Raw genomic sequence first — 27,592 nt, forward strand, 5'->3', positions numbered from 1 at the left:
TCCTTCTCGCATGAACAGAGAGCAACAATACCCGAAGTCCAAAGGTGCAAACAATTCAATGTTTATTGGGGTGAACTTCCAGCAAGCATGATTCCAGTTTCCTTCCTTAGTGTCCCCCTTCCCAGCTCTGAGACCACAGAGCTTCACCTGTGTCCCTGTTCCCATTCCCCCCCCTTAGCCAAACACGATTCCAATTTCCCCACCCCCATTCCCTGTTCCCATTTCCCCTCTCCCCACACACACTCCCTGATTGACTGCAGACTATATAGTAAAACTTGAGTTCAGCTTAGCTATACCTTAACCAATCATTTTCCGGAAATGTAACTAACCAATCCTAACATATTGTAACATGATTATGTAAGTAATTGTATCCCACCACCTTAATTAGTTTACACCCAGCAAAATTAATTATACAGCAGACAGGAACAATCACAGAACCAGACAGAGATTATACAGACAAACAATGGGGAAATGAGGACTACAATGATAGAACAACACAGAAATGAGGATTTCAAATCCCAGCTATTGAGAAGTGAGTTCTTGCCAGACAGGATGCTATCAAACTAAGTTTCCTTTTACATCTTCGAGGCACTTCCCTTTCTCTGGAGGCGATGGGCGTTATCAGGACAGGGTTGTATCCTAGCAGCCCAATAGCACCTGATTTCAATGTGACTAGTTTGGGATGTGAGGAGGTGACCGGTCGCTTCCCAGCTTATGGCTGCCTCTGCTGCTTAGCCAAAGGCCTTAGCCTGAGCACAGGGCCTCCGACTGTCACAGTAAGAGAAGGCCCTTACACCGGCAGACAGTGATTTTCATTCTTTCTTTTATACCTCTAGGACTAGCCAAGTGATAAGAATACCCCTAAATTCTTAGAGTCTGGGTCTTTACAGACAGGCCTGAATATCTGTACCCTAACATCTTCTATCATCTGAACATCTAGAAATGCATCGACTGGCCTACCACTGGATGCCCCTTTGCATCGGTGCATTCACCAGCCACGTATACACATTTTCCGAATGCCGTGAGAGAGGCCTTCGCTTTTTCAACGGCTGAGTCTTTCGCTGTTACTTCACATGCTTCTAACCAGTCGGCTGAGTTTCTTGCAGGAAGATAGTGAGAGCCTTCGCTGGTCTGGGTAGGAACCAGTGTCCAGCTTCAGGGTGAACACGTGCCAAGGCCCTTAACTTTGGCCTCCAGTTTGCAGCGCGTGGTGTCACTTTCCATTTCAGCAAGAATGATGCGACAGCCATGTTTGTTTGCATGAAGTGTGCTGTGTCTCCAGCATTCTCGACAGCCTCGTTCAGCGTGTCTAAAATTGGCTTTGACAGGGCCTGGCTTAAAGGCTTTCTGCATCTCGATGCAGTCCCGAGGCTTGGGTGTTTTTTGCAGCCTTTTCACGTAGAGTGTCAGCAGTGGCTTTGCTGATGGGTCTGGCAAACCAAGCTCCTCCACATTTACTATATAAATCCATGGGACGCCCACATCTTGAATACTGTGTGGAGTCCTGGTCCCTTCATCTCCAAAACGATCTATCGGAGTTGGAAAAGGTTCAGAGAAGGGCAACAAAAATGATTAGGGGTATAGAACGGCTTCCATGTGAGGAGAGATTAACAAGACTGAGACTTTTCAGCTTGGAAAAGAGACGACTAAGGGGGGATGTGATAGAAGTCTATAAAATCATGACTGGTGTGGAGAAAGTGGATAAGGAAGTATTATTTACTCCTTCCCATAACACAAGAACTGGGGGTCACCCAATGGAATTAACAGGCAGCAGGTTTAAAACAAACAAAAGGCAGTATTTTTTCACACAGCGGACAGTCGACCTGTGGAACTCTTTGCCAGAGGATGTTGTGAAGGCCAAGACTGTAACAGGGTTCAAAAAAGAACTAGATAAATTCATGGAGGACAGGTCCATCAATGGCTATTAGCCAGGATGGGCAGGGAGGGTGTCCCTAGCCTCTGTTTGCCAGGATCTGGGAATGGGAGACAGGGCAAGGATCACTTGATGATTCCCTGTTCTGTTCATTCCCTCTGGGAACCTGGCATTGGCCACTGCTGGCAGATGGGACACTGGGCTAGACCTTTGGTCTGACCCCCCTGTATGGCTGTTTTAATGCTCTTACGTAAAAATTAATTATAATAATAAAAATGTTTAGGACAGAAGCTTCCCCAGATTATGACTTCTTGAAATGGCACCAATGTGAGATAAGGGCCTTGGCAAACGATGCGTTTTAAAAAATCTTGGCTGACTAGGAAACGTAAACGTATAAAAATTTCCCAGCCACAAATCTCGCATTCTGGAGCAAAGTCGCTAAAGCCTCGTCCCACCGACAAATGTTCCCTTAGCAACCTGCCCCTCCCTCCCCCCCCCACGGCCCCCGCACGCAGCGGCGGTGCAGACCCAGAGGTGCGTTCGCGGGAGTTCACTTCCCCGCTCTGGCTGCTGTTATTTGTGGGGCACCGCTCCGGCCCCGAGGGCCCCCGCGCCGTCCCCTCTGCCAGTCGGTCTCCTGGGGCCCCACGAGCTCTCGGGGGGGCGGGGGGGGAGAGCCTCGCCCCTCCTGCAGGCTGGGTGGTCTCTGCCACCGAAACTCTGCCCCGCAGCAGGGCTTCGACCGGATGATCCGTGACGGCCGCTCTGCCGGTCGCCTCACCAACCCAAAGACTCTCTCTGGAGCCTCGTCAGCTCTCCCCTTACACCAGGGCGAGGAGCAGGTCACTCGTCGGCAGAGCCCGCGCCGCCCAGCAAAACGCCTGTCCCCACCCTCTCCCTCTCGCTCTCCACGAGGATCTGGCAGCCAAACCCCCTGCCTCGCGAGGGCAGCTCAGTTGGGGGTGACCCGTGCTAAATTCGTAATGAAAAAGGTGCTCAAGCAATTTTTTTGCTTTCATCACTGATGCGCCAGGCCCAGGGGCGCCGGGGCTCTGAGCTGCCGGGCCCAGGGGCGCCGGGGCTCTGAGCTGCCGGGCCCAGGGGCGCCGGGCTCTGAGCTGCCAGGCCCAGGGGTGCCGGGGCTCTGAGCTGCCGGGCCCAGGGGCGCCGGGCTCTGAGCTGCCAGGCCCAGGGGCGCCGGGGCTCTGACCTGCCGGGCCCAGGGGCGCCGGGGCTCTGACCTGCCGGGCCCAGGGGCGCCGGGTTCTGACCTGCCGGGTCCAGGGGTGCCGGGGCTCTGACCTGCCGGGCCCAGGGGCGCCGGGGCTCTGAGCTGCCGGGCCCAGGGGCGCCGGGGCTCTGAGCTGCCGGGCCCAGGGGCGCCGGGGCTCTGAGCTGCCGGGCCCAGGGGCGCCGGGCTCTGACCTGCCGGGCCCAGGGGCGCCGGGCTCGGACCTGCCGGGCCCAGGGGTGCCGGGGCTCTGACCTGCCGGGCCCAGGGGCGCCGGGCTCGGACCTGCCGGGCCCAGGGGCGCCGGGCTCGGACCTGCCGGGCCCAGGGGTGCCGGGGCTTGGACCTGCCGGGCCCAGGGGCGCCGGGCTCGGACCTGCTGAGCCCACGTGACACATCATCCGCTATAGCCCAAATGTCGGTGAATAAAGTGAATGACACGGTTTGGCTCGTGGCGGCCAAGTAGTCGGGCGCGTCACTCGCAGAACAGCGAGAGCCGCGTGTGGAAAGCAAAGCTCGCCGTGAGCGACTGGCTCTGAGCAGTGGCCAGTTTAGGTTAGGGTGTCCCTCAGTAAATCCAATCCCGCAGCGACGTCGTTCGTTGCCTTTGTAACCCAGCACCTGCCAACCCCGCTCGATACCTAGGCCGTGTGGGGGGGGCGTTCATGGAAACGCAGTCGGGGGCCTGTCACGCCGCCCCCCCAGCCTCCCCCACATCACCAGCTGTCAGGGGAGAGCTCGTCCAGACCCCGCTAACCTGGCCAACCCACACGCCGACGGTGCCGTGAAAACCAGCGGCTTGTGCGAGGGCGTGAGTCTGTGGGTCGCACTTTTCAGACCTAGTGTGCCTGTTTGAGCACATGCTTTCCAAGCGGGCGGGGGGCTGGGAGGTTCATGTTTCGGTTTCCATTCAAATTTCCGACGCCCAAAGCTGGCAACGCTGCGTGTAACTAGTTGACCACTGGGGAGGGGGTGATGGGGCAGTTCGGGGGAGCGGGGACCCCAGTGCCGGGAGGCGGCAGGAGCCAGGGAGGTGGGTAGCCAGAGAACGGAGCTGCCTTTTGCAGAGCGCCTGGAGGTCCCATCTGGACCGGGTGTGGCGGGGGCTTGGCTGGGCTGGCCCCCGGCTTCACCTTCACTCCCCCCTCCATGCGAACCCAGGGCCGGCCAGCACCAGGTGGCTTCTCAGTTGTTCCCCGGTGAGAGGAAATGGGCCGTTCCTATCATGTTGGTATGTGGCCGCTGCCTGCCTCAGTTTCCCTCTGGCCTTTGCGTTGCCCAGAGGGGGCCTGCTGCTCCTGACTGGCACCGGTCTGCGTGACCCGGGGCTGGCGGGGCCATGACGGAGCTGGGCGTGACCCCCGCTCTCCAAGTGCGCCAAAGGGTCCGGAGAGACAAGCTGGGGGGGGAAGGATTTTCCTGGCCTGCTTCCTGTCGGTGGACGAGACACTCCCTTGGCCGAGGCTGGGGCCATCGTCTAGGGTGCCGAACGGCCGTGTAGACGCCTGGGCTGTCTTGTGCCGCGCCGGAGCACGTCCACTGCAGTATTCAGCCCACGCCCGGCCGGGGGCTTTTATCGCAGCCTCGTCGGCCCCCCCCAGGAGGGTCAGGGGGGTGTCAGGTGCCGGGAAACCAGTGTGTATTGCGTGCATGATTGGGGAAGGGGGGCTGGAAAGACGAGGCCCCCCCATGACTGCTCCAGAGACACCGACAGGCTGGCAACCCTGTAGGCAGAGCTTGGGGGAGGAGGGGAGCTGAAACGGGGCCTGGTGCTTTTTGGGGGGCTGAGCAGTGTTCCCTGGGGACAAGGAGATAGGTCCGAAATGGGGACAGCTAGGCCGGGGGGGGAGGAGGGGAGGCATGGCCCCCCAAGGCCAGCTTGTGGGGTGCTTTTGCCTTAGCTGTCTGGGGCAGTGGCAGATCCGCGCCCCCCCCCCCCCCCGGGAGCTTTGTGCCCAGGCAGGGGAGTGGGTGCAGCCAGATTCGCTGCCTCGCAGAGAGATGGGGGCTGCTGTTTGCCATGTGGCTAAAATACCCCCCTAACCTCCCCCCTTCTCCCCCCCCCACACACCCCAGGCCTGTTCGGGCTTGAGCCAGGGCAGGGGAGGGAGGGCTGAGAACCGGCCGGGATGGGGCGGGGGGTCTTGGAGTCTGAGCTGGGCCCGTCTACACAGCTGCTGGGGGCTGGGGTGTGTGTGTGTGTTCCCCACAGCACGGATGAGGCGGGGCTGGGGTGCTTGAATTCCCCATGTGACCCCCCCCTGCATTAACCCCCTATGTGACCCCTGCATTTCCCCCATGCGACCACCCCTGCATTAACCCCTCTTGGTTGTGCAGGCCCCCCCTTGTAACACACCCATGACCACAGTGCCCTTGTTGTTACCCCACGTGACCTTACTTGACTCCCCCTTGGACCATATCGACCCCCCTTTGGACCATATCCCGCCCCCCGGGGTCTAGGCCCTGGGGGGGGTCACTCCCTGGCTCAGAGCCAGGCAGCTTCCCTTCGATGCGCCCAGCCCTGTCTGCAGATCAGGGTTGGGGGGCTCAGGATCAGGGTTAACAGCAGGGGCTGTGCTATAGGGGAGCTCTGGGGCACCCCGGTTTCAGTGATAGGAATGGGGGACCCTGTGCTATGGGGGAGCTGCGGGGCACCCCAGTAACAGTGATGGGCCTGGGGGCATGTCCCAGACCCCACGACCGGTACTCTGCCCCCCAGCTTTGGAGGAATCCCACCGAGGAGCCCCTCCCTCCGACGTGCCAGACCCCCAGGGGTCCCATTTCCTCCAGGGTCGGCTCTGGGGAGAGCCCCCCGTGTCCTCCAGCAGCCCCCACTTCTCCCTCCGCCCCCAGGTCCTTTGGTCTCGGGCTGGGGGCTCTGCCCGGTTGCCCCGTCCTCTCTGCTTTCCCACCCTGCTGGCTTGGGCCCCGGTCAGTCGGCCCGGGAGCCGGGAGCCAGGTTTGAGCCCTGTTCCTTCGCAGTGTAGACGCAGCTGGACTGCTGCTCCGGGAGCTCAGGCAACACTGCCCCCAAGGCGTCGTCCAGCCAGCCGGGGCGAGAGTGGCCATGTTTTGGGGGGCGCGAGGAAGCCTGGGAGACGGCTGAGTGGGCTCTGACCCCCCCGCTGCAGTGTAGACACAAGTGCTGCAATGCGGTTAACGCAAGTGCTGCAATGTGGACAGACCCTCCTCCCGGCTGCCCGGCAGGCAAACGGCACGCCCCCTGCTGGGGAAACTGAGGCACAGCCAGGCTTCATCGAAATATGACAACACATTCCTTTGAAGTTGAACTGAGGGGGGGGGGGGTCTTAGCCAGTGAGCTGAGTCCCTGCCATGACCTCTTCCCCTCACCTGCCAGGGAGTGAAGGGGCAGGGAACCCACCTCCCCCCATGGGTCAGCCAGGTTGGGGCACCCATCCCCCCGAGCTGGGGGAGGCAGGGAGCGATCCCGTGAGCATTTAGGGGGATTGGGGTAGGTTGGTCGCCATGCAAAGCTGGTCCTAACCCGGCCATGTCTCTGGGGCTCCCCAACATTGGAAGGCCCCCTTTGGCCTGAACCCAACCCCAGGGCTGTGTGCGTGCAAAGACCCGACTGCCCCTTTTGGGGAAGCTCCTTCACCCCCAGGACAGAGCCTTCCCTGCCTTGCCCTGGGGCACCCCAATATTAGAGATGGGAATGGGGGGCCCTCTGTTATATGTGAGCCCTGAGGCACCCCAATATCAGAGATGGGAATGGGGGGCCCTGTGTTATGGGGAACCCTGGGCACCCCAATATTAGATGGGAAAGGGGGCCCTGTGACACCCCAATATTAGAGATGGGAATGGGGGGCCCTGTGTTATAGGGGAGCCCTGGGACACCCCAATGTCTGTGGTAGAAGTGGGGGATAACCTGTTGGTAATAAAGAGGAACTTGGGGGGGACAGCACTATAAGAGGGGGTGCTGTGGGGTACTGGGTGGAAGAGATGGGGGGCTGGCACGGTTAGAGAGGTGGGGCACCTTGCTGGTTTTTGAGGTTCAAGGGCGGCAGCCCAGGACCCCCCCAGTAAGACAAAGGTTCGGGGAGCCCCAGAGGATTATGGGGGATCCCCAGAGAACCCCCCTGCCTCAATGTCAGACCCCAGACCTGGGTAACACAAAACCAGCCAAACCTTTATTGTTTCCAAACCGAAGAGAAGGTGGATTTCGGGGGGGCTGGTGGAGGGGGTTTGATCCCAGACAGGGAAGCGAGGGCTGTGTGCTGGGGGGCTGGGGGAGACATCCTGGGGGGGGGTGGGGGGGGGTCACTGCGCCCGCCCCCCCGATCTCACTGCACGGCCTGTTCGTTCGCGCTGCTGCTGGAGTCTTGGGGTTTCATGACGTCGGGGAGCTCCGGGGGGCTGGAGAAGGGGTCGATGCGGAGAGCCTCGAAGGAGTCATCTGGAGGAGGAGAGAGGGTCAGAGAGGCAGGAGCAACCCCCCAGGCTCCCCACGGCCTCTTCCCCCCAAGCACTCACCCCCGGCTCGGAAAGCCAGGCCCACCGTGGCCGGCGCCTGGGGCCGCGCCGTCTGGCTGGTGAAGCCGCAATCTCCCAGGGTCTTGCTGTCGTCGAGCAGCTGGTCATCCTGGGACAGAGAGAAGGGCGAGAGTGGAGCGGCGCGGCCTGAGACCCAAAGATGCAGCCGCCTCTGGGGCGGGGCAGCTGGGGAACCGCCGCATATAACACGGCACGGGGACGGCCGGCCAAGGGAGCGGGCCCCCCTGCTGGCTCCCCGCAGCACGTGACCCCCTGCCCACCCCCCCCCCCGTCCCGCACCTTGTAGAGCCGCTGCTCCTCGGGGGGCCGCTTGAGGATGCCCTCCACGATGCGCTTCAGCTCGTACACGGTGCTGGACTCCTTGGCGTCGGTGAAGATGGTCGTCTTGTGGCGCCGGATCATCAGGAACACGTCCTGGGGGAGGGAGGGACAGACGGACACGGCGGCTCAGCCCCAGGCCCCGCGCACCAGCCCCGCTTCCCCCCCACCCCCGCCGCGCTCCGGGGCGTGCCTCAGTTTCCCCACCGGCTCAGCGCCAGGCCCCGCGCGGCCTCCCACAGGGCCGTGCCTCAGTTTCCCAACCGGCTCAGCACCAGGCCCCGCGGGACCCCCCTCCGGCCCAGGGCGTGCCTCAGTTTCCCCACCGGCTCAGCGCCAGGCCCCGCGCGGCCTCCCACAGGGCCGTGCCTCAGTTTCCCCACCGGCTCAGCGCCAGGCCCCGCGGGACCCCCCTCCGGCCCAGGGCGTGCCTCAGTTTCCCCACCGGCTCAGCGCCAGGCCCCGCGCGGCCTCCCACAGGGCCGTGCCTCAGTTTCCCAACCGGCTCAGCGCCAGGCCCCGCGGGACCCCCCTCCGGCCCAGGGCGTGCCTCAGTTTCCCCACCGGCTCAGCGCCAGGCCCCGCGCGGCCTCCCACAGGGCCGTGCCTCAGTTTCCCCACCGGCTCAGCGCCAGGCCCCGCGCGCCGCCCCCCCCGCTCGGTCCGGGCCGTGCCTCAGTTTCCCCACCGGCTCAGCGCGGGGGCGGCTCCTGGGAAGGGCCCCGGCGGGGGGGGCGGGGCCGGGCCGGGCGGGAGGGTCCCGGGGGGGGCGGGGTCCCGGCGGGGGGGAGGGGCGGTGCCGGGGGGGGGCGGGGGGGTCGGTCTCGCTCTCTCGCTCACCATCCCGGCCGCTCCCCGCTCGCCCAGACGCAGCCGCAGCCCCCGGCTCCGCCACGGTCCCAGCCTGCACCGCGCGACCCGCGACGCACGCCGCGCGACCCCGCGCTGGGCGCCATCTTGGGAGAGGCGGTGCCTCCTCCCGGTCGGGAGGGGCGGGGGGAGGCCGGGTCGGCGGAGCGGCAGGACCAATGGGGAGGGGGGAAAGGGCCTGGCGGGCGGCCATGTTGGGAAGGTCACGTCAGCGTCAGGCCGCCATGGCGCGGAGGGGGACATGTTGAGCAGGCCTTGTGCCAATTCGCCATCTTGGAAAGGTCAAAGTTCAAGGAAGGAAACCCCCCCACCTACCGACAGCCATTTTGAGAAGGTCCAATGACTTTGTCGGACCCTGAGCTGCCGCCATGTTGGGAAGGTCAAGGGAGTGGAGAGAGCCCGGACACCTGGGTTCTATGTCCCAGCCCTGGTCGCTGCACAGACTCCCTCCCCAGACCGAGATCTGTGAGCCCCCCCGAGCCCCTTCCCCAGCCTTTAGCCAAGACACCCGAGCCGTGCCGGGTGTGACTTTCCCGGTGGTGAACTTCCCCCCGAACAGTGCCGCTGCCTCTGCCACCGTTCCCGCCACCCCTGTCCCCACCCCGACTGGCTGCCCTCGAACGTCCCGGCCCTCACCAAACCCGCCTTGACCCCGTCTCGTCCCCCCCCCGTTCATATTGCAGCGAGAGACCCCCGAGTTTGCATGCGGCGACTGCCCGCCCTGCGGGCGCGGTGACAGGCGCCCGGGCTGCAGCTCTTGGAGAGAAGACAAAACCGGACCCGTCGGGATAAAACCACACGGCGCACCCCCAGGGGGCGGTGTAACGCCGACAGAGCCCGGGCGTCGGCCGGCGGGATCAAACCGGCGACCTCTGGGGCTCAATGCAGGAGCCTCCACGGCATGAGCTGAGAGCCACGTGGCCCTTCGCTCTCGCTCAGTGGTCTCGGTGCCACTGGCGGGGACAGACCCCCACACCCAGGAGGTGTGTGGGCTACAGCTGCACGTCTGATTTCCCAGCCGGGACCCGGGAGGGAGCGGGGCGTGGGGGCCCGAAGGGGCAGATCCCAGAGCCGGCGGTCATGCTTCTGCTGGCTAATCTGCCCTGGCCCTTTGACAATAAACGTAGCCCAGGCCACAGGCTCCACCCCAAGGCCCCGCCTCTACTCTGCCTCTTCCCACCCCCTCCACAAGGCCCCGCTCCCACCAGCTGCGGCCGGTGGGTGCTGAGCACCCCCCTAGCTTTCCCCATGAGTGCTTGAGCCCTGGAGCACTCCGGGCGTCCGTGCCTATGCCCCAGGCCCGAGTCCCTTCCAAGGGCCGCCTGTGGTGTCCAGCCCCGATCCTCCGTTCCCAGCAGACCCCAGTGCGCCGGGTTCCCCTTAGCCCCCTCCACCCACAGCGCTTGAGTGCCGTGACAGTAAACCAAAAGGAAATTTATTCCAGAAAGAGCAGAGCTTCAACTGGAAACACGTGGGAGAGATGGGAACAAACGGTCATGTCCAAAACGAACCAGAAAACACAAACTAGGACCTACCCCTATCAATCGTCACCATTCCGAGCTAGCAAAGGAGTGCGTCACCCCAAAATTCACTCTTTTGCAGCATTTGCTTGCCTCATGGAACCAGGACACCCCTGGGCCCCTGCTCATCAAGATATATGCCGGGTGACCAGATGTCCCGATTTTATAGGGACAGTCCCGATTTTTTGAGCTTTTTCTTACATAGGCACCGATTACCCCCGACCCTGTCCTGATTTTTCACACTTGCTATCTGGTCACCCTAGGCCTTCTCCACCCTGTGAGCTACTGGACCAGACACTTGTTTCTGTTCTCGGACAGGGGCAGCCCCTCGCTGCCCTGTTGTTCCATTTCACCTCCAGGCGGTTCCGATGGTTTGCCGTTGTCTTGGAGGGTTTCTATTGAGTTAGCATCATAGACTATCGGGGTTAGAAGGGACCTCAGGAGGTCACCTAGTCTAATCCCCGGCTCAAAGCAGGACCAATCCCCAATTTTTGCCCCAGATCCCTAAATGTCCCCCTCAAAGATTGAATTTACAACCCTGGGTTTAGCAGGCCAATGCTCAAACTACTGAGCTAACCCTCCCCCCATGGTGATCCCCCAGTGGTTTGAGCATTGGCCTGCTAAACCCCAGGTTGTGAGTTCAATTCTTGAGGGGGTCATCTGGGGCAAAAATTGGGGATTGGTCCTGCTTTGAGCAGGGGGTTGGACTAGGTGACCTCCTGAGGTCCCTTCCAACCCTGATATTCTATGATTACCTTCTATGACTTCTTCTGGGCTGGGACCAGGGTAGAGAACTGACCCATGAATTCCATCACCCCCGTTACTGGGGAAGGGTGATCACTGCGACCTGAATGGGCCTCTGATTCCCTGGTGACAAACTTGCCCTCCCAAGACCACCAGGGCATACATTTCAATATTAGCTACATTATGACCCGTCCACACATCTCGCAGTGATCCGGAGTTTCAAGAAGTCACAAGCTTTCGGTAGAGACCTCACGTGCAGCTCCACGGCTTGTTTTCTAACTCTGAAAATACGTATTCTAGATTCTTACTCTTTGAACCCGCTCTCCTTACTAATAGTGATACTTTCTTGCAAAGTCAGCTGGTTAGTGTGGAAACAGCCACTTCAGGCTGTGTTTCACCAGGGCAAGGTAAAGCCCCATTTTAACTACGGTTATGCTTCGTCCTGTGTTTTCCTGGTATTAAACAGCCTGCAGGGGGTGTGCGCTTGGGGAATAATACTAGCTAAAATTTTGTTTGTTCTTAAACCAAAGGCCCACAGCCACATAGGGGAAAGAAGGATAACCACGTGCCAGCATCACTTTACCCTGGAGTGCCGTGTAAATTGCTGAAACTTGCTTTCAAATCTGCCTTTTTAAAATGGGTTTCTTGAAACAGTCAGTTTGGGTGCTTAAATTGTTTGTGATTTAGGGGCATAAGCACTGAACTTTTGTTTTTCTCCTCTGAGAAAATGTACGCGTGACCTCGGGCAGGCGGGGGAGGCGAATGGGTATGTGGTTTTTTAAAAGTATTTTGTCGCAAACTGTTTGGGTTTCGGAGGCTTAAATATACGGGCTGCCAAATGGGGTCCGTGTATGTTTTAAAATGGTTACAAAAGTTTGTTTTCATGTTTAACTATGTAGGAACAGGTGCGGGTGGGTTTTCTACAGTGTTTTGTTGCAGTTGCAAACTGCTTTGGGGGGGCTTAAAATACGGGGAGATTTCTTTTTCTTTTACTCTGGGCAAATGTATGTTTTAAAATGGGATAAAAATTAGTTTTGATGCTTAAATTGTTTGTGATTTAGGGGCATATGAAAGGTGTCTTCCCCTCCCCCACCCAGGAAAATGTATGCATGATTTCAGGAAAGGAGGGGGTATAAAAGTGTGGGTTTTTAAAGGTATTTTATTGCAAACGGTTTGGTTTTGGATGCTTAAAATACTGTTTTTTTTTTTACTCTGTGCAAAACGTGGGGTCGGGGGGAATTGTTTGTGTGTGGGTAATTTACAGTCTGAAATTGATTGTGTAGCACAGTGACTTTTAAACAGCCCCAACACAACCAAAAAGCACCTCCCCTAAATTATCACTTGATTTTTCAATTTCACACAACTGTTTCCTGTGTCTTTTTAGTCATGTTGACTCCCCACAGTAGGGAGGGGGGGGGGGGACAAGAGAAATCCTTAGACCCCAGTGCAAAGAAGTCAAAGGGAAAAAGAACGAGAGGAGAGAAACTCTCCAGGATCAACAGTTGACAGATGGTTGAAACCTAGTAAATATATTTTGATTATTTGTTTGGTTGCTCAACTGGTTTTGTTGTTAAGCGAATACCTAGGTGGGGGTGCGTTTCGGTGAGAGGGAGAGATTATAGATTATAGAGTTAAGGGTTTGTTTGTGAACATTGTTTATTTGATGCTAAATTGGAACATTTTTTCGCTAATCAATCCTGTCTGACTCTCCCGACCTGCCGCAGTCAGAGCTACGGAGATGTGGCCGGCCGAACCACCGAACAACCAGGAATCTGCCGAGCCCGTTAACAATGCAACCAGCAGACGAGCGCAGACAAAGCATCAGGGTAACTCAAAACTTAGCTCCGGCCAGCCAAAACAAATGACTCAAAAATCAGCACGGCTGCCACACCTTCAGCTCCTCTGCGGTTGACACCGCACCGAGCCCGGAGAAAGCTGTGAGCAAAAACACGGAGGCGGGTGTGCGCTTTAGGGTGGTGAATAGGGCTGCAAACACACACAGTGCCAGGGTGGCTACGGGCTGCAAAAACACTGTTGCAATAATTTCTCTGTCTCTCATTAACACCAGCAGTAAGGATTTTGGAAATTGGGAGCTAACATTGATGAGGGATGTTCTGTCCCTGAGTGCCGACCCTTTGAGTGACTTGGAAAGACCGATAACTGTACAAAGTCTATGCTGGTGGCGGTCAAAAATTGGGTTTTTCTAACAGGAGATGGTACCTAGGCATGGGGCTCACGGCTGTGCGGATAACGGGGTTTGAACACACGAGGGCCTGCGCAGACTTGCAGAGGGAGCGCTCAGCGGCGGCAGGTGGAATGAGCGTTTGGATTTGCAGGGTTTGGGGGACAAAGAGGCGCCTGCCGAAACTATGGGCGAGAATCCCTGTAAAAAAAAAAACAAAAAAAAAACGTAGAAAAGGTGGAAGGGGCAGGGAGGAGAAAACACACTGTTATGACTGAGAACGAGGGGTGGGATCGCGGAGAGTCTGATTTCGAAAAGCCCACGGAGCGGGGTTCCCATCCGCTCGCGAGAGACCCTGAGGCTCAAATAGTGGCTGATGCAGAAGAGCCCCCCCTCAGCGTTGGGGCTTCTCCCCAAAACTTTCCAATTCAGCTACTTCTCTTAGACGGCAAGGCCAGAAGGAACCAGCCGGGTCATCTAGCCTGACCTCCTGCACGTTGAATGACAACGTCCCAATCTATTGTTCTGTTTTCAGTTCAGACCAGAGTACCCCAAGCAGTAAGTGGCCACCCACCACCATCCAATGGAGGTCTTCGTGTTTCTTCCATTTCAACCTGTTACTTTGGCGCTTCACGGTTTGGTTGGGTTTTCAATTGAAATGGACGTCGGAGAGCCATAGCAAATACCCCCCCCCCCAAATGCCCCTCGCTTTGAAATGCTGGACAGGGAGGAGTTTGTTCTTCCAGTGTGATTTATAAATCCAGGGGAGGCGTGCGACCCCCGGCAACGTGTCGGTCTGGGGTTAGCCAGGCGCTGACTTTGGAAATAATGTGATTTTTCAACCGTCTAGTGACTTTGCGAGGCTAGAAAGCCTGACCCGGAGTGTGCCACGAACTCCCGAGGGGTTATTACACCTGATGGTTTAGTTGGGGTTGGTCCTGCTTTGAGCAGGGGGTTGGACTAGATGACCTCCTGAGGTCTCTTCCAGCCCTAATCTTCTATGGTTCTATGATTTTATGACCCACAGGGGTGTATAAACTCCTGAGCTTCTGTCTGATTTACTACCAATCTGGGCTCCCCGCCCCGCTTTTGGGGGGTGAATGCCCTTTAGCCCTAATTACTGACAATCTTTCCAACCCCCAGCAGGGCCTAATATCTTCAACCCTGATGGAAAGCGAAGGAAATCTGGGTTGGAGAGTCACCCCTAGGCCTGGTCTTATAGAGCCACGGCAGGTGACCGAGGTGCCTTGGGCGGGTCGATGGGGCTGGGTGAGCGCTGTTGAGCTCAAGTGTGTCAGACGTCCGGGCTTTACACAAAATGCGAGAGCTCCTAGCTTGTCTTTTAAACTCACCTTGCTGGTTTTATTCCCCACCCCCGTTTCTCCTGCGGGCGTTTCAGCTTCTTGGCTGGGAATCCGTCTTTTTTCTTAAATAGCCGGGATCTGGCAAGCTATTGTATTGGACCGACATACGGCCCTTGAAAACAAACCAACCTGCCCCATCAAACCCTTCGTCTTAATCTAAGGCCCCTGTAACAGACACATGGATGGTCTCAGTGGCCTTTCCAATAGATATTGTTATTCACAGATGCCAAGGTTTCCTAGGTTTGATCTCACATTTCATCCCGGCACCATCCTCTGACTTCACCCTTTTGGATTTCTTACAAATCCTCTTTTTCCTTAGCAGGGCTCTGTGAGGTTTGTGCGGATCGGCCAGGCAGTATAATGCCCTAAGCCGGGATCCTTCGACTGGCTAATTCTCTTTAAACCACTGTCCGGGGCGCTCGCGTTTTGCACAGCGTTTACCAAGGTGACACCGTGGGCTACATTTTCATGGGTGAAGCACAGACGTTGCGTGGGATAAGCTACGGCTTCTTCCCAGGCCCGGGTCAGCACACAGGCCCCGGTGCTTGCAGTTTCTGTCCTCTGAAGTCCACGCAGTCATGATGCTCCTGGCCCGGCATGTCCCTGACGCGGCCCCCACAATCTTCCGTAAGCTTCTGGGCCGAGGGCCTTCCTTCCGTCCGCACAGCTGTCTTCCTCGTCCCGCTCGGGGTCCTCTTGAGCAATGCGTCTTGGCGTTGAGCAAAACCTCGCTGGGCCTGATTCATCTTCGCTTTCTGAGGCACGGCTGGCCAGGGCCTCCGGGGTCTCTAGGAAGGCCTCTAGCTGCCGAGTTTCAGGGAAGGAACAGCTGTCAGTCCCCTGGGTTTAGATTTATCCAACCCCAGGTCGGTTCCCACCCCATCGCACCCCATGCTTCTGGTCATGTGTCAGTCTCGGGGGTGGAGATTACAGGTGGGTGGGGCCTTAAAGGTCGGGGCGGGGACAGTGTTTCTTGACGTTGTACCCTTCGATGGCTCCCATGCTTGGGTCAACCCTAAATCTCCAAGAGCCAGAAGCTGGGAGTGGATGACAGGGGCTGGATCACTCGATAATTGCCCCGTTCTGTTCATTCCCTCTGAAGCACCCGGCACTGGCCACTGTCGGCAGACAGGACACTGGGCTAGGTGGACCTTTGTTCTGACCCAATGTGGCCGTTCTCATGTTCTTATGAGTTTGTCAGGGCTGAGACTGGAGTTGCTTGTAAAGAAACAATGAACATTTTGCTGGTTGGCAACAAGGGGCTTCTGTGTCCCGGGAATCAACGGTGAAGTCACCCCAGAACGGTGCCCTGGTTAGTTGTATAAGCCCTGTGAAAGACGGGTGTCTGCCAGCTTACTGGAGTTGGCTCCCCCTCTCCAGAGATAGGACCCCTCCGGCGCAGGTGGTGCAGTGGAGGGCTTGGGTGAGGATGAGACACATGCCCTTGGCTTTACAGTGCCCCCTGTGGATGACGATTGTGATGCATTGGAAACGGTATTAAAATTTGTGAGCGATCAGTTTAGATTCTCAGTGGGTTTCCGGGTCCTGTTGGCAGGCTAGGGGACTCTGTGAAGAAGCCTGTTATCAGAGACATTTCTGCAGAGAGCCAGCCTAGAGTAAGGCCCATCCAGTTGTGCCCCTCTGCTTTTAAAGGAGCAGCCTGTTTTGTTTTCCTCTGTTTTGCGGGTCTTGTGTGTTATTGAGCTGGATTCTAAGCAATAAAGTCATGTTACGTTGATACCTTCCAGACAGGCTGTTTAGGTTTGAGCTAACTTCTCTGTGTGTTTGCCATGAAAGTTAACAAGTATGGCAAGGCACCTATGAGAAAATAGGAGGGAATATTATGCTGGAGTTGCTTCAAACCTGCTGTTCTGAGAAATATCAATGAACTAGTTTTGCATTCAATTGTCTTGTCTGGAGCAACTAGGATAAGAGTTGGAAAAGGCCAGGGTGCCGCCTGGCTTTCTCGTCAGATGGGGCGGATGGGAGATTCTCTCCACACGTGACTTTTAACCCAACCAGATGCTCACCGAATGTGTCTGCTAGGTAGGAAAGTTCTCCTCGGCATGGGGATTTTGACAGGAATTTTGTTTTTGACACTGGCAAATGGGGGATTGGAGGCTGAACTAGGGTTTGAAGGGAAATTAAAATGTCAATGGGAAGTTTTCCTGAAAAGTGTCTGATTCCTTGGGCGGGTGGGTGGGGAATAGAATTTGAGTTTTTGGCCCAAACTTTTCAGGTTTTTGGCTTTTCTATGAAAAGTTGAAATTTTCTGTTTTCTGAAGATCTTTTACTGTTTTTTTTGTGTGTGGAAAAACAGGGTATTGGACACAACAGATTTTTTTCCACAGAAAGTGTGTGATTTGGGAGGGGGATTTTCTGATTTATTTTTAAAACCCAAAAGCTTGAGACGCTTCTGGCTTCTTTGCCAATAATGTTGCTGGCTGGTTTCTTTGACAACAACTTGAAATTTTGCATTGGAAATAGACGTTTGTTTTCCGTGCCAGAGTCTTCGCATGTGGGTGACGGTCACTGGTCACAGCTGGGTGCGAGATTTCGTTCATCACAGTGGAAGTGGAAGAGTATCACAGGAGGAGAAACTGAGATCGCGGGGCGCGGCCACATCGCGCCAGGCGCTGCACAGACCCTGAGTGACCGCAGTCTAAACAGACAGAGGAAAGTTTTTGCCGGGCCTGTGAAGTTCTTACGTTCTGCACTGCTCGGTTTGGATGTTTGTCTCGTGGTCTGTAACACGGTCACTTCTGAACCCTGTGTCTGACCTATCCCCGGCTCTAGAAAGGTCTGAGGTCTAGTGGGTTAGAGCAGGGGGGGCTGGGAGCCAGGACTCCTGGGTTCTCTGCTCAACCTATGTCAGTGCTGTTGCCCCCCCGGTGTGTCGCCAGTCCAGGATCCCTGGCTGAAATGTTTGGGGCGGGGGGTGCCCCATGGGTCCAGGGACTGTGACAGGTCAGCATCCGTTTGCTCGGCTGTCTTTGTTGCAGAGGGTCCCTCATCTCAGACCAGTGGGTTGTGTCAGCAGCTCATTGCTTTGAAAGGTGAGTCACTTGGGGTGGGGAGGGACGAGGGGACAGGCAGATGTGCTGCTTGGATCCTTGCTGGGAGAGCCATCCCCATGCGGGGTTATGGGCAGCTGTTCTGCAGCTGCCCCACCCCAGAGGTGGCTGCATCTCAGCACCAGGCAAGCCATCCCCGTGTGGCGTCACTGGGTAGTTTTTCCTCCGCTGTCCTGCCCCAGAGGTGGCTGCATTTCACAGCCACACGAAGAGCCACATGAACCCAGGACTCCTGGGTTCTCCCCCTGGCTTTGGGAAGGAAGTGAGGTCTAGTGGTTAGAGCAGGGGCCACTGGGAGCCAGGACTCCTGGGTTCTCCCCCTGGCTTTGGGAAGGAAGTGGGGTCTCGTGGTTAGAGCAGGGGCCACTGGGAGCCAGGTGTGTTATTGTGGGTGGTTCTTTTCCTGCTGCTCCACCCCGGACCCCACTGCATTTTTGCCCATGTTTACAATCCATCTCCCCCCACTGATCATTGTTTTCTCTCTGCTCCCCATCTCTGGTCCTCAGCCTGCCTATTCTGTGAACCCTGGGGGGCGCGGGGGGGTGGGTGGGTGGGTTAGAAACTAGCTCTCCAACCCCTCCCTAAGCCAGGTCTGATCCCCCATGCACCAGATCATCATCTATGCTGATTACGAGAGGTGCAGCCATTCAGCCGATGTCGCCCTAGTGCAGCCGCTGAAGCCAGTGCGATTCAGAGATGAAATCTGCCCACTCTGTTTGCCGGGCCCCTCTGATCCTCCCCTGCAAACAGCCATGCTGGGTCACCAGCTGGGGAAACTGTTACTCAGGTAGTAAGACCATCCCCCGGGGAAAGGTGCTATCGCTCCGTGTCTAAAGCCCCATGCTCCTGGAGTCCTGGGATTCCTGCTGCACCTTGAAATAAACCCAGCCCAGCACTCTAAAATTTGTGGCCGTCACAAAGCTTGGTGGAAAATTTTGCTGTTTGAACGCTCACAGGGCCAGACTGAAGCCAGAGACCCTCCGGTGTTACTCCTGGGTCCGCCCAGAAGGACGATTTGAACGGGCAGCACTGTCCCTCTCAGGTGTTAGCTGGTAGCTCATAACCTGTCAACAGCACCAGGACTGGCCAGAGGTGTCATCAGTGGTGTGGGATCGAGGGCACCAGTTGAACTGGGGTAAGTGACGGGGCTCTGGGGACTGGGAGCAACCTGAGCGGGGTGTGATTTGGGGTGGAAATGACCCTTCACGACGAAGTCCACTTTGCCCGGGCGGCCAGAGAGCCTGGAGAGTCTAAGACTGTCCGTGACGCGACTTTTCTTAGGGGTCCAGGAGTTCCCATTTGTTCCTGGCATGGCGAAATCTCATTACCGGCAGGCCGCCGGGTTGGCCTGAGGTTGGCACTCACGGCCGTGAGCCGCACCAGACAGGGTGACGCAAACTCCCCCTGGAGACTGGCGAATTCCCCATGGCGGCCGGCCTTAAGGAGCCCTGAGCCGACGCTGCCCCCTGGTGTCGGTCAAGGAGGCTGCAGACGGAGGGGGTGGCCCGTTGGCTCGGGCGGGAGAGTTTTGTGTCACAGGTTCGGGTCCCGCATAGGCTTTGCCGTGTGTGTGTGTGTGTGTGTGTGTGTGTGTGTGTGTGGGAGGCGGTGTGGTGTGGCCAGCTGGGAAGGGGAACGGATGCCAGTGTGGGGTGGGTGGATGTGGGAGGAAAGCGGGTGGGGACTGGAGCAGAGGATGAGGGTGTGTGTGCGGGGGGATGACGATGGGGTGGGACAGAGAGGGATGGGCAGGCATGGGGGTGGATCCAGGGACCCGGTTCTCCGCCCCCTCTCCGCCGTCCCCCCACCCCAGACTCCGCAAGAGATTCAGGCCCAGCCTGCAAGGCCAGCTCTGCACCATCCACCCTCACCCGGAGCCTGGCAGGGACCCCGTCAAACCCGAAATGGTCTGGGCGCCTCCTGGATCGGACCCGCGCCCCCCAAACTCATTGGCCAGGGCAGCAGCTCAGCTGGAACTCTCTCGCCGTCCACGCTCCCGGCATGGACCGCGTCATGGAGGGAGGGAGAGCTCAGTGGTTTGAGCATTGGCCTGCTAAACCCAGGGTTGTGAGTTCAATCCTTGAGGGGGCCATTTAGGGATCTGGGGCAAAAATTGGGGATTGGTCCTGCTTTGAGCAGGGGGTTGGACTAGATGACCATCTGAGGTCCCTTCCAGCCCTGCTATTCTATGATCGAGCTGCTCCGGCCCCAAGAAGGAATTTGCTACCCGTTTGTCATAGCAGTTGCTGCAGATCTCTGGATCCACCCCCCCTTTTTTTGTGTTGATAGTCTGAGTCTGAGCAGCACCCGCCCCCAGCTCTGCTCCAGGCCCATCCCCAGCCTCCGCATGGCTCTGAACCCAGCGGTGGGCCTGCTCCCAGTCTTGGCTGCTGGCAGTGGCTGCTCCGTTCTTACCCCCGAGACCCCACTCCTGTCCTAGAGCCAGGGAGAGAACAGAGGCATCCGGGCTCCCAGACCCCGCTGCTCTAACCCACCAGACCCCACTTCCTTCCCAAAGGCAGGGGAAGAACCCAGGAGTCCTGGCTCCCAGACCCTGCTGCTCTAACCCACCAGACCCCACTTCCTTCCCAAAGGCAGGCGGAGAACCCAGGAGTCCTGGCTCCCAGTGGCCCCTGCTCTAACCACTAGACCTCACTTCCTTCCCAAAGCCAGGGGGAGAACCCAGGAGTCCTGGCTCCCTTCCCCCCAGCCCCACCTACCAGTGGCTATTCACACCCTCCCCGCTGGCTACCGCCCTCGCCACGCCCTGGGAGCCAATCTCCTTTGCGGTCAGAGCCCGGCTGCTGGGCAGGAGGAAATAGAAACCAGCGGAGGCTTTACTTTCGTTTCCCCAGGATTAAATCTTGGACACGGGCAGAGCGAGCTGTGGGACAGGTAACGGGGGGCCAGCGACCGTCCCCGGGGGGCAGAATCGCCCCCTCCAGTCTATTTCCCCCCCACCCCCAGAGAACCCCCCTGAGATTGGAGTGGCTGGTTTCAAACCAGCGGCAGCTGGGGGGCACCGAAGGCAAATCCCGGCCACCCCCCGGCCTCTGGCTGGGGCCCGGCCCCCAACCCCCCAGCCCAGCCCCCCGGGTCCCCACGCAGCGAGCCGCGCCCGGCCGCCACGCCCGAGAGCTGCTTGAAAAGTCCCGAGCGGCTGAAAATCCCGCTGCCCCCGGGGCACTTGCGCTGCGGTGGGGAGGGGGGCGCCGATGGCAGCGGGCTCTCCCCAGGTGCGACGGCTGGGGACGCGCGGTTCCCTCCTGCAGCAGAGACGGAAATGAGTGGTGTTTAATGCCAGGGAGCCCGGACTCCTGGGTTCTCTCCCCAGCTCTGGGTCGGGAGTGGGGTCTAGTGGGTTAGAACCAGGGGAGGCTGGGAGACCGGACTCCTGGGTTCTTTCCCCATTGCCGAGAGGGGAGTGGGGGGCGAGTGGCTTAGAGCAAGGGGGACTGGGAGCCTGGACTCCTGGGTTCTCTCTCCATCGCTTGGAGGAAGGAGTGGGTTAGAATGGGGAGGGGAGCTGGACCCCCTGGGTTCTGGGTGCAGTGGGGCTGTGGCATGAGGTGCTGGCCAAAGAGAGTTTGCTCATTTCTTGAGGTGCTAGTGGGGATGGGGGGTGTCCCCAGTACACAAGGAGAGCCCTGGAGAATTCAGCACTCAAGAATTGGGATTAGGACATGGAGTGTCCCTGCCGTGCTCTGTGCCTCAGTTTCCCCCTCTGCCAGCCCTCCTGTTTGAGCACAGTGGGTGTGAGGGGGTTAATCCATTGGTGTCCTGTTGACTCAGCTCTCCAACAGAGTTTGGCTTTAGTCCCAGGCCAGGAGGAGTGGAGATCTGGTGGAGCCCAGCCTGTCACCTGCAGCATTATGGGAAATGCAAATAATAAAGGGTAAGCGCCCCAATCCCACCCAATTCAGGTGTAACCCATTCCAGCGCTGGGGCTAGAGTCCACGATTCCTGGCTCACAGCCCCGCCCCACTCGACTTCAATCCCCTGCCCCGCGCCCCCCCAGCTGGGATAGAACCCAGGAGTCCTGGCTCACAGGCCCTCTGCTGTGCGTTTCCCAGGCCGATCCCACCCCCCTCCTCGAAGTCAGCTCCAGAGGGGATGGTGGATCGACTCCAGGAGGACGTCACCTGCTCCATCTGCCTGGACATCTTGGAGGACCCCGTCTCCATTGAGTGTGGCCACAACTTCTGCCGGGGCTGCCTCGCGGCTCACTGGAGTGGGGTCTCGGCTTGGGGGTACCAGTGCCCCGAGTGCCGGGCTCCCTGCTCCAGGAACCGGACGACCCCAGACACACGTCTCAAAAGCCTGGTGGAGAAAATCAGAGACCTGCCACGTGAAGGGACGTTGACAGGAACAGGGACAGCGAGCCCTGAGGTGAGTGCAGCCCTCCTGAGGCTGGTCCAGAGATGCAGCCACCTCTGGGGCGGGGCGGGGGGGGAACAGCTGCATGTTTGCTGCCTGCAGCACGGTGTCCCCTATCTCCACGCTGGGGCCCTGGGGTCAGGGGGAAGGCCGGCTAAGGGGATTGCTGTGTGCCTTTAGCAACCGGTCAGGTCTCTGGGCTGCTAAGGGGGGAGCTGGGCACTCAGGGCTCAGACCTGCTGATAAGAAATTAACCAGCAAGCTAACAGGCTGTGACTCCAGACAGGGGCCCCCGGTGAGGGGACATGGACTAGCTGGAAGTGGGGGGGAGAGGGTGGGGCACTGGCTTGGATGTGGCCCATGGTGGGACTGGCTGGTCCAGGGGGTGGGAATGGGGCTCTGATCCGGGGGAGAAGGGACTCACCATCTCAGGGGTGGGGTCCCAGCTCTGATCTTGCTCTGTCCCTGCAGCCGGGGCCGAGGGCTCAGCCAGGGCCGGGGCGCCCGGTGCAGCTGGTGCATCTGGACAAGGAAGGGGGCCTGACCCTGGACAAGGAGGCCCTGAGCCGCTGCCTGGAGCAGGGTGGGGTGGGGGATGCCCCCGTCTGCCTGGTGTCCATTGTCGGGGAGCAGCGCCGGGGCAAATCCTTCCTGCTGAACTACCTGCTGCGTCGGCTCCAGAGCCTGGTGAGTGCAGCCCTGATCCCCTCCCAGAACCAAGGAGATAACCCAGGAGTCCTGGCTCCCGGCCCCCCGCTCGAACTCACTATACCCCACCCTCCCCTCCCAGAACTGGGGATAGAACCCAGGAGTCCTGGCTCCCAGCCCCCCTGCTCTAACCCACTAGACCGTCTAGACCCTTGTCTGTGTGTCTGTCTCAGCCCGAGTCTGCCTGTCCATCATCTTTCCAGTGCGCTGGTCCCCATGCTACTTGCCTGCTAATAAAATACCCACAGTCCCCCGATCCCCTGCACTAATTGCGCTGTCCCCCATGTCTTCTTCTCCCCCCCCCCCGCCCAGGATGTGAAGGATGGATCCTGGATGGGCCGGGAGGAGGAGCCCCTGGAGGGCTTCGAGTGGCGAGTTGGTGCCCGCAGTGTCACCAAGGGGGTGTGGGCGTGGAGTCAGCCCTTCTGGGTCCCCTCTGAGGAGGGGCAGGTGAGTGGGAAGAGGGGTGGGGAAATGGGGTGGGGGGGATGAGTGACTGCAGTAGATCTCTACTGGGGGAAGCAGAGCAGACAGAGCTTGGGTGGGCTCGGAGACCTGGTAGTCAGGGAACACAGAGCCCACCAGGGGCTGGGTCTCACTGGGTGCTGGGGTATGTGGGGGGCAGAGTGGGGAGCTGGCATGAGACACTGGCCTGTGGCTCCCCCCCGCTCCCCAGGTGGCCGTGCTGCTGGTCGACACCGAGGGCTCCATGGACATCGCCAGAGACACGGAGACCAGCGTGAAACTCTCCGCCCTCTCCATGCTGCTTGGCTCCTACCAGGTAGGCAGTAGGGGGTGCTGTGCTGCAGGGAGCGGGGCAGGGCTCAGCAGGGGGCGCTCTCCCATTGCAGCCAGGGCCGGCCCCGATGCCCCAGGTTGGCACTAGGGGGCGCTGTGCTGTGGGGAGAGGGTCGTGCTGGTTTCTGTCTCTAACCCTGTCCTCTCTGATGACTTGCAGATCCTGAATGTTTCCAGCCAGCTAAAGGACCCCGATCTAGAGTATCTGGAGGTGAAGCGGGAGGAGGGCAGGACGTGGTGCCATTCTCCTAGAGCCCCAACGGGGTACTCTGCCCATTCTGCAGCTGGGGAAACTGAGGCCCAGAGAGAATCAATGACTTACCTGAGGTCACATGGGGAGTCTGTGGAACAGCCAGAGTTAGAACCCAGGAGTCCTGGCTTCCAGCCTGCCCTTCCCCTGCTGTTTTAACCACTAGACCCCACTCCCCTCCCAGAGCTGGGGATGGAACCCAGGAGTCCTGGGGCAGAATTCAGCAGGGCCCAACTTCTGTGCTGCTCCAGGGTCTGGAATTCGCCCCTGCCCGAGCTCCATCCTGACTGAGAACACGGGTGTTGCCAGGACTCTGGGAAAGTCTCAAACTTCGGCATCTTGGTCTATTCTGCTCCTACCGTCGGTGGGCCGGGGGGGCAAAGAGAGCCCCTGGCATGGGGCAGGGGGGAGGGGAACCTTGACTTGCAGTTCTGCTCTTTGGCCACTAGGTGTCTCTGCAGCAGAGGGGGAAAGCCCTGGGACCCGGGGAACAGACCCAGACCAAGCTGGACCTGCAGCTTTATGGGTGGGTGGGTGGGTGGCAGGGGGGTTTTTGTTGGTAGGATTTCCACCCCCACCTGCCACCAGGGCACACGCTGCCTCCCTGCCCCAGAGATCTCAGTCCCCTGCTCTCTCTGCTCTGCAGATGTTTCTGCACGTGGCCGAGGAGGTGGGAAAGGAATATGGGCTGGAGTCCATTCAGGTGAGACGACTTTCCCCCCCAACCTCCCACCCTGCCCCATGCAATCTCCTCGCCCCACTGCATGGGATGCTCCTGCCCCAGCCACTCCCTGCCCCACACCCGAGGGGTTCAGCCTTCCCCTCCTGAGATTGTCCTGTCTCCCCTGCAGCAGCTAGACCTGCTGGTGCGGGATTGGAGCAACTCCCCGGTCTTTGGAATGGACGGTGGGAAGGAGCATCTGAGAGACGTCCGACAGGTGACTGTGGGGCTTGACACGGGGCCTTTGCCCTCTGGGGGGTGCTGGCTCCAATCTGGCCGCAGGGCAAGGGCCTGGCTGGCTCAGGGGAACAGGGAATGGGTCCCGGAGTATTTCCCTCCATTGATGTCTCACTTTGCTGATTCCCCCGGCTCTGGCAGATGCTGGCGGCGAGGTCCCCTTGCAAACACCCCAAGGCCCTGGAAGCGCTGAGCAGAAGCAAAACCCACTGTTATGTGATGCCCTTCCCTGGCAAGCGGATCATGACTGGAAGCGAGGGATGCGTGAGAGGTAACGGACTCGGGACAGCGGCTCTGAGCCTGCACGATGGGGCGTCTCCGTCTCTGCCGGGGAACGGGCCGTGGGGGGACGCTCCGGCTCTGGGTTCATTGCCATGTTCCTCCCCTTTGCAGACATGGATGAGGATTTCCGGGACAGCCTGAGGGACTACGTCACCGGCCTGGTGGCCTCAGCCGGTCAACACGTCTGGAGGGACTGGCACGGGGCGCTGGTGACCGGATCACAGCTCGCTGCCAAGATAAAGGTGGGGATTGACCAGCTGGGCATGGGGTCACAGAAGGTGACGCTCTCCCCTGGCAGTCAGCGCTGGCCCCAGTACCTCATGGTGGCACAAGGGGGCGCTGTGCTGTGGGGAGCGGGGTGGGGGCTTCGCCCTTTTTGCTGAAGTTTTGTTAATTTAGAATGAGGGTTGTGTTTATAGCCTAGCAGAATCCCAGCTTGGATGATTCTACTGAGCCTTCCTAAATCATCCAGGGAAGTTCTTCATTTCCCCCGCCAAACTGATTCCCACTGTTGTCTTATGTCCGTTCCCCAGCGCCCCTGCCCCAGAGGTGGCTGCATCTCAGTGCCGGGCGAGCCATCCCCATGTTCCCACTTTTCTAAGCCCTGTGGAATCTGTATTGTGATTTCTTGTGCTTTCTTTGCAGAAATTCTCTGATCTGATGAAGAAACATTGCTTCGGCTTCTCCTCTCCCACTCAGGTACCTTCTCTGCCTTTCTCTGACTCTGACCTGGTTAAGGGGTGTGTCCCTCCTCCTGTATTCACTTCCGATGTAAAACTGTAGCCTACTTTTGCCTTGTCCAAAAGGTGGCTGCATCTCATGTTGGGCAAGCCATCCCCGTGTCGTGTTGTTGTGAGTCTATTCCCCAGCTGCTCCTCCCCGTCCCACAGTATTCTTGCCAGCAAGTTAAAGAAGTATGGGCTGGTTGAATGGACTATAAGGTGGATAGAAAGCTGGCTAGATTGTCGGGCTCAACGGGTAGTGATCAATGGCTCCATGTCAAGTTGGCGGCCAGTATCTAGTGGAGTGCCCCAGGGGTCGGTCCTGGGGCCGGTTTTGTTCAATAACTTCATTAATGATCTGGAGGATGGTGTGGATTGCACCCTCACAAGTTTGCGGATGACACTAAACTGGGAGGAGATGTAGATATGCTGGAGGGTAGGGATAGGATACAGCGGGCCCTAGACAAATTAGAGGATTGGACCAAAAGAAATCTGGTGAGGTTCAACAAGGACAAGTGCAGAGTCCTGCACTTAGGACGGAAGAATCCCATGCACCGCTACAGACTAGGGACCGAATGGCTTGGCAGCAGTTCTGCAGAAAAGGACCTAGGGGTGACAGTGGACGAGAAGCTGGATATGAGTCAGCAGTGTGCCCTTGTTGCCAAGAAGGCCAATGGCATTTTGGGATGTATAAGTAGGGGCATTGCCAGCAGATCGAGGGACGTGATCGTTCCCCTCTATTCGACATTAGTGAGGCCTCATCTGGAGTACTGTGTCCAGTTTTGGGCCCCACACTACAAGAAGGATGTGGAAAAATTGCAGAGGCCAGTGAAGGGCAACAAAAATGATTAGGGGGCTGGAGCACATGACTTATGAGGAGAGGCTGAGGGAACTGGGATTGTTTAGTCTGCGGAAGAGAAGTATGAGGGGGGATTTGATAGCTGCTTTCAACTACCTGAAAGGGGGGTCCAAAGAGGATAGATCTAGACTGTTCTCAGTGGTAGCAGATGAGAGAACAAGGAGTAATGGTCTCAAGTTGCAGTGGGGGAGGTTTAGGTTGGATATTAGGAAAAACTTTTTCAGTAGGAGGGCGGTGAAACACTGGAATGCGTTACCGAGGGAGGTGGTGGAATCTCCTTCCTTAGAAATTTTTAAGGCCCAGCTTGACAAAACCCTGGCTGGGATGATTTAGTTGGGGATTGGTCCTGCTTTGAGCAGGGGGTTGGACTAGATGATCTCCTGAGGTCCCTTCCAACCCTGATAGTCTTTGATTCTCCCCCAACCCCAGAAGTGGCTGCATCTCAGCACTGGGTGAGCCCATCCCTATGCAGTGTTGTGTGTGGCTGTTGCCATATGCTCCTCCCCAGAGGTGGCTTCATCTCAGGAGTGTGTTGACACTTGTTGGAAAATATTTGTTTTTTTCCCCCTGCAGAGAAATTTGAGTTTCCAGCGAAATATGAGAAGTTGAAATACTTGATCTGGTGTCTCATGGGAATTACAGTTTGGCTCTGCATGCTCCCTTTTCTCCCCATAAATCAGCTCTCTGGTCGGAGTGCAGCTCCCATGATGCACCATAGAGGAGGGAGATGGTGTATCATGGGGCTTGTAGTTTGGGTGCCTGGCTTCAGGCTGAGCTGCCGTGGTGGCTCATGGGAGTTGTAGTTTCACACTGGCTAGTGGCATCGCTCTGTTACATGAGGTTGCTGCAGTTGCTAGGTGGAGACAGGGCCCCATAAACTGCGGCTCACCCCGGCCTTGTCCTCCCTGTGCAGATGACCATCATCTTCCACAACCAGAGAGTCCTGG

At 58.3% G+C, this 27,592-nt stretch overlaps 3 protein-coding genes across 3 annotated transcripts in view; 2 read left to right on the plus strand and 1 right to left on the minus strand.

The window, feature by feature from the left end:
* Positions 1–7,233: 7,233 nt before the first annotated feature.
* On the minus strand, positions 7,234–9,069 carry LOC140913712 (elongin-B). The gene is made up of 4 exons (XM_073350514.1): positions 8,778–9,069; positions 7,899–8,033; positions 7,599–7,707; positions 7,234–7,521 (listed from the first exon to the last, which is right to left on the minus strand). The coding sequence occupies exons 1-4, from the start codon at positions 9,048–9,050 to the stop codon at positions 7,409–7,411; spliced, it is 630 nt and encodes a 209-aa protein (XP_073206615.1). The 5' UTR covers positions 9,051–9,069; the 3' UTR covers positions 7,234–7,408.
* An 8,416-nt stretch (positions 9,070–17,485) lies between these two features.
* LOC140912223 (prostasin-like) overlaps positions 17,486–27,592 on the plus strand; it is a 133,540-nt gene continuing 123,433 nt past the window's right edge. Inside the window, 2 exon segments of the mRNA XM_073346354.1 lie at positions 17,486–17,508; positions 17,620–17,673. Of these exon segments, the coding sequence (XP_073202455.1) occupies positions 17,486–17,508; positions 17,620–17,673 (77 nt within the window).
* LOC140912299 (RING finger protein 112-like) overlaps positions 18,782–27,592 on the plus strand; it is a 49,810-nt gene continuing 40,999 nt past the window's right edge. Inside the window, exons 1-9 of the mRNA XM_073346517.1 lie at positions 18,782–18,826; positions 21,484–21,586; positions 21,765–22,080; positions 22,540–22,755; positions 23,089–23,226; positions 23,453–23,557; positions 23,735–23,785; positions 24,471–24,527; positions 24,676–24,762. Coding sequence (XP_073202618.1) covers positions 21,564–21,586; positions 21,765–22,080; positions 22,540–22,755; positions 23,089–23,226; positions 23,453–23,557; positions 23,735–23,785; positions 24,471–24,527; positions 24,676–24,762 — 993 coding nt within the window. The 5' untranslated portion in view covers positions 18,782–18,826; positions 21,484–21,563. The remainder of the gene's footprint in view (positions 18,827–21,483; positions 21,587–21,764; positions 22,081–22,539; positions 22,756–23,088; positions 23,227–23,452; positions 23,558–23,734; positions 23,786–24,470; positions 24,528–24,675; positions 24,763–27,592) is intronic.

Source organism: Lepidochelys kempii, chromosome 6, assembly GCF_965140265.1.
Source record: "Lepidochelys kempii isolate rLepKem1 chromosome 6, rLepKem1.hap2, whole genome shotgun sequence".
NCBI lineage: Eukaryota > Metazoa > Chordata > Testudines > Cheloniidae > Lepidochelys > Lepidochelys kempii.